This window comes from Sinocyclocheilus rhinocerous, unplaced genomic scaffold (assembly GCF_001515625.1).
Source record: "Sinocyclocheilus rhinocerous isolate Xijiao unplaced genomic scaffold, SAMN03320098_v1.1 scaffold5768, whole genome shotgun sequence".
In the NCBI taxonomy this organism is placed as follows: domain Eukaryota; kingdom Metazoa; phylum Chordata; class Actinopteri; order Cypriniformes; family Cyprinidae; genus Sinocyclocheilus; species Sinocyclocheilus rhinocerous.
This window is the reverse complement of record NW_015644805.1, coordinates 55,918-62,036: the sequence shown is the minus strand read 5'-3', so window position 1 is coordinate 62,036 and position 6,119 is coordinate 55,918. Positions and strand designations below refer to the sequence as shown.

Below are 6,119 nucleotides of genomic sequence, written 5' to 3'. Positions count from 1 at the left end.
TTACCGATGCAAATATGTTAGAAACGATGCATCGCGATACAAATGCCAACTTGTATCCAATGCACACTTTTTTAAATCGATGCATCACATCGTGAACTTTTATGCCAATGCACCGATGCGAATCGGTGAATGTTACCATACCTAGTATCTTACCATACCTAGTATTTCACTTTCTTTCTTACGATGGTCAGTGGAGGAGACTGAATGTGCGTCCACATTCGCAAGGTTTTATAACCTGGAAGTCCCGGCCTTGCAGGCCAGGGTCCTTTCCGCTTGAAGTGACATGCGCTGCGTAAACAGATCTGGCAGAGAGCCCTTGGCCATATCACGCCCAAGTTCTCTGGCATTGTTTCACCTGTTAGCTCTCGATCCCTGGGTGTCAAAGTTAAGGGAATACTCTGGAACGATTAACCAGGTGGGACCTAGGAAGCTCAGCTAGGAAGCTAAGCCCGTCTTAGCCTTGGGTTATTGTTAACTTCTATATGAGCATTGGTTGCTTATGGAAGTTTATACCTTTAGTAGTTCCACTACATTAGCACGGCGTGATTGTACTATGTTCCCATATGCGTCTAAGCAGACGCAGTACGAGTGTAGTATCGAAAGGGAACATACGAGCCATTGGTTCGTTTTTTAAGCACTGCACGAACCAATGGCCGTGCAGTTTCACTGCGTGAATGAAATAGGCTTCAGTTCAGGAGAAAAAGGCTTTTTTCCCATATGCGTCTAAGCAGACGCAGTACTCGTTCCCGTATCTCAGGGAACCGAGGTTACGTTAGTAACCGAGTACGTTTTCATACATGAACATTCATGTTATCAGTTATCTTAAGTAACAGTTCTCAGAGCATTTGAATGCATGGTTATTTGTTTAGATATCATTTCAAATCCTATATTTTTAGAATACAAAGGTTTGAAACTTGGTTGATAGTTTTAAAATGCCCATTCTCCAAAATTCAAAATTCAATTTGAACTGTACAGTCATTTATGCACATTACTTAGTGGTTGCACTGTTTCTTGAACTGAGCCACACTTGCTCAGAGGAAATTGGCAGTAGACATCATTACAATGGCCTAGAGGCGGGAATAAGTCTAGATCACTCATACTAGGTTGTTCGAAAAACACATTATTTTTCACATATTTTACATTATTACAACACCTCTCTCCCCAGTCTGGCATGAACGGCTCGAATAATTCATCAAATGAAGGCCCGCCTTCTGAAATACGAAATGTGCTGTGATTGGTTAGCTGGGCCAGATATAAATTTTTTTTTAATAATGACTGGAACTTCTATGGGTAAAAATCATTATTCCTCTTTGTTGACAGAACACTATGAAAAATGTAATTTAGAAATGAACAGTTCTTCAGATAGCACTCCAACTTTAATCATAAATTATATTTAAAAATGTTTTTGAGTAAATATTTTAGTCTTATGTTATTCAGTCAAGGAAATTTCTAATCAGTGCTGTGCTCTAAGTGTAAAGTTAGCTTAAAGTCAACATATTATTTACAACCTATTTTACTTCTGTAATGTGACATATTTCAAAAAGAAAAAAAAATAGAGTGGAACTTGATTCTATCAATCAGGAATTGACTGGATCTTGACAGAAGGGCGTTACATAGGGGAGACGGGAGATGATAGTAACACTTTTTGTTTTAACATCTGTAACTCAAGTCTGTTTTTATTTGTTTGTTTGCAATATTTATCTACAACATTGATAGAATTTTCCCACTGTGTAAATGTGTAATGGGGTATATGCAAAGGGTGCTGTGATGGTAAATACATGAGTTGTAATAGTGGGCAGGATGAAGTTAAACACAATTGTGACCCTGGACCACAAAACCTGTCATAATTTTTCGAAATTGTGATCGGGCAATATTTGGCCGAGATACAACTATTGAAAATCTGGAATCTGAGGGTGCAAAAAAAATTTAAATATTGAGAAAATCGCCTTTAAAGTTGTCCAAATTAAGTTCTTAGCAATGCATATTACTAATCAAAAATTAAGTTTTAATATATTTACAGTAGGAAATTTACAAAATATCTTCATGGAACATGATCTTTACTTAATATCCTAATGATTTTTGGCATAAAAGAAAAATCAATAATTTTGACCCATACAATGTATTTTTGGTTATTACTACAAATATACCCCAGCGACTTAAGACTTTGTGCTCCAGGGTCACATTTAGAAAAGTGTGGCACAGTGGTGGATATGGTTTGATGTTTATTTCATCCTTGTAAATGGTTTCTAACTGATGGTGATACACAGTTCACCCTGTTGTTACAACCATCCTCAGTAAAATTAACTGGAGTATTGATGTGGCAAGAACACAGTTAGAAATTTATTTTTAGCTCAATGATGTAATCTATTTTTATTAGTCTCTTATATAACAAATATATTCATTATAGTATTATTAGCATTATAATCATTAATCTCTTTTATCTTCTAACAGGTTGAGTAACACCAAAAAGCAGGCTGTCCATACTGTCATGGGCATCTGGATGGTGTCGTTCATTCTATCCACCTTGCCTGCTGTGGGCTGGCATGATACCACAGAGCGCTTTTACACCCACGACAACTGTCGCTTCATTGTGACTGAGATCGGCTTGGGCTTTGGTGTCTGCTTCCTGCTGCTGATCAGCGGGAGTGTAGTGATGGGCGTCATCTGTATTGGAATTGCCCTCTTCCAGACCTTTTCCATCCAGATGGGTCAAAATGTAGACAAGAACAAATTTAACGTGCCCACCATTGTAGTGGAGGATGCCCAGGGATATAATTTAGTATGCGGATGCCCTGGAGTCGCAGTGGAGCCAGAGCGGCATCCACACACTTCGTAAAGGTGCGGGGTGAGAGTGCTAGGCCTAAAGGAAGAACTCGGTATTGGTAAGCTTCGCCCCTTAAAGCAAACCTCAGGGTAGTGTCTTCGGACGCAGCTCGAGTTCCTGAAGGGGAACATGATTTTACCAAAAGGGCTGCAGTCTTTAGTGGGGTTTCAGTGGATTTTGGTGGAGTGTAAGTGGTGTTTATCTTTGCATAGGAATATGAGTTGGGTAGTTGCCTTGATTGACCTATGAAGGATATTGACTTTTTGAGTACTATCGATGAAGAGAGTACTTTTGATTATAATGATCCGACATCATATGCGTCATTTAGAAAACTCACTGCAATCTGTTACAAACTCAGTCATAAAAGCCCTTTTTGAAGAAGAAGAAAGCTCTACCCTAGGCCTGGGCGATGAAACGGTATCGATATTTATCGACGGTACACCTTCTTCGATAACGATATAAAAAATGTTCGATATAGTGCACGAAATAGGCACGTGCTATGAGTGACGCAGACAGTACAATATATAGTATAGTACAATCGAATGTTAGGTGTGCGTCAGGGAGCGTCATCTGACAATTAATGCGCTGCATTATTTTGCTCATTGCACCCTCCTTTGGCCTCGGGAAACAAGCCAAAAGTTTAACCTATTTAATCTGCATATAAAACATTAGAAAGGAGATATTTGTTTAATTTTTATTTTGTGTTTGACTGTTAAAACAAAAAATATATTTGTTGTTTGTCTCAATAAATTGACTTAATTTAAAAATACAGTGGTTAAATGTAAAAAAATGTTTGTATTGCTCTTTGTTTTAAAAAAGGTTATAAAAAATGTCAATAATTATCGATACCGAACGATATGAAATATTATATCGTTGATACATTTTTTAGCTATATCGCCCAGCCCTACTCTACCCCCATATTCTGCATTTATTCACTTTATGAAACATTTCCGTATATACGTATACCAGGTTTTCAACTGGTTTTGCAAACATGACAGAATAGGTAAACAGGCACAGAACATATATACAACAGCAAAAGTGTGGTTTCCTTTTTGATGGTTTGTTGTGATGTGTTCAGATTTTGCTTAAAAACACACAGACTTGTGTTTGGTATCTAAATGTCTCTAGGTTTTCAATGGTTTAATGCTCATGCCAGCCATTAATTGTACTGAAGAGTTTGACTGGATACACAGTTTTTGTTGACAACCATTTGAGAATACCTCGTTGCATTAAATTTTGCTTTCTTACATTTTATTTGCATTTAGCATTGTTTTCCTCTGATGTCCAAGTCTATCAATAGACGATGCTATGCTCCATGTGTGACAATTGCCTGAAGCCTTCTCAGGGACCCAGGGTTACATATATAACTGATATACCACATTGCCATACTTTGTGACTGCCAGTTCATCAGGAAGTGAACATATACACAGATTTGTAGAGGAACATGAATTGACACCTGTTCAAACAGATAAAACCCAAGAAGCAGAGTCAAATCTGTGTCCAGAATATAAAAATCTGATAAAAGTGTTGGGAAGGAACATCCTGCCACCACACAAATGCCCTCCAAAAGATGTAACCTTGGGTTACATCTGAGAAGAAGCAACCTATTGACCAAAACTGTCAACAGACAGAAAACAAAATCCATACAGCATTGGCTCATTGATAGCCTGTAAATCAACAATCTTCTTAAGGGATGTAAACATCAACAAAAAGACTGACTTGAGAGTCAGAAATATATCTGAAGCTGACTGAAGTAGTTCAAAAGGAGGCTTGGTAAACCTTCTAGCACTATAGATGCGTCACAAGAAGGAACACAAGCAGGTCAGAAAGTTATCAGGCATCTCATCCCACACATGAAACAAGAAACAAGTGAATGCCTCTATAGCAGCACTCATCGCCACATACACCTTAAGCCTTCATGCGTGGAGTTTGTATGTTCTTCTTGTGTTGGAATGGGTTTGCTATGCTATTCATACATATAGTCTTTTTATTGTATTGTTGTCTGTATTAATATTCATGCATACAATCCAGCCATTTCACCAGCAGGTGTCTCCCTCACCCTCATTATAATTAGGATTTTTCGAATCTGTAAATAGCCATCTGAATATTAGCATGTAATGTGCATTTCCCGTAGGTGAATCCGTTTTTCTTGGAAGGTACCAGTAATGTGGTTACTTTAAACCTTGCTGATAGACATAAACTGGTGACAAGATACATCTTACTGAAAGCTTTTACCTCGGTTCTTTTTGCAAAGAAAACGCTTTAGTATGTTTTAAAGTGCAATGGGGAAAGCTAAATATGTTCTTCTGCATAGTTGATATTGGCAGAAAAGCCAGTCGTGAACTAATGGTGGAACAATATATCTGGAGAGCCATTCAAAGTAGGAGAAGTTCTGTGGAGAGGTCTCTAAACTGTGCCCGACAGTATTGTGGTTATTAAATAGGGGTGTATTGATATATCGTGCCTTGCACAAAAATGTGACTCTATGAATAATGCACGTGAAAAATTAATTGTGATATAGAATTAATCATGATGTAGAGTTTTATCCATGACTCAGCTTACTGTATTTATAGTTAATGTCTGAGGATAGTGTATAGTTAATATTTAAAACTGTGATTAATCAAAACTGATCTTTAGAACGGCAAACTGTATGTGCTGGAGTGCCATTTATTCAGTCTGATGAAGTAGTGAAAGCACAAGCATCAATACATCACTGTAATGTAGGGAGTCATGACGACGGAGTTGGGGATCCAAAAGCAAGGCTTTATTTCATAGAGCGTAGTAACAACAGGCAGAGTCAAACACCAACAAACAATAACATCCCAGGCACAAGCAAAAGAGTAATCCACAAGACAGGCGATGGTCAGGGCAGGCAGCAATAAATCAAAAACAAGATAACAGTCCAAGGATCAAACACAATAACCAGGAAACCAGGAAACACAGAAGGCAAGACAACAGGAGGCTAAACATTCAATCATCAGCAAAGTCAGAGAGTGTGTGTGCTACTTTTAAAGTCCTTCTAATGCGAGACAACTGCGAACTGATGATGAGATCTGATGAACAACTGGTGATTGCAATTGATGTGTCCAGGCAGAGGATTATGGGAAATCGAGTCCGGGGTGAGTGGTAAAGTGTACAGGATGGGGTGCCCTCTAGTGGAGCTCATGGGCACTCCAGCTAGAGATCGTGACAATCACGATATTGCTTTTTTAGATACATCAGTTGTGCATCCTTCATATATATCAAACTTAAAGGGGTCATATGATGTTGCTAAAAAGAACATTATTTTGTGTAT

General features: G+C 38.2%; 1 protein-coding gene across 1 annotated transcript in view; it reads left to right on the top strand.

Annotated features, from left to right (window-relative positions):
* The window catches only part of gpr153 (G protein-coupled receptor 153), a 27,078-nt gene that overhangs the window by 12,922 nt on the left and 8,037 nt on the right, over positions 1-6,119 (top strand). The window contains exon 3 of the mRNA XM_016576648.1: positions 2,452-2,779. Within this exon, the coding sequence (XP_016432134.1) occupies positions 2,452-2,779 (328 nt within the window). The remainder of the gene's footprint in view (positions 1-2,451; positions 2,780-6,119) is intronic.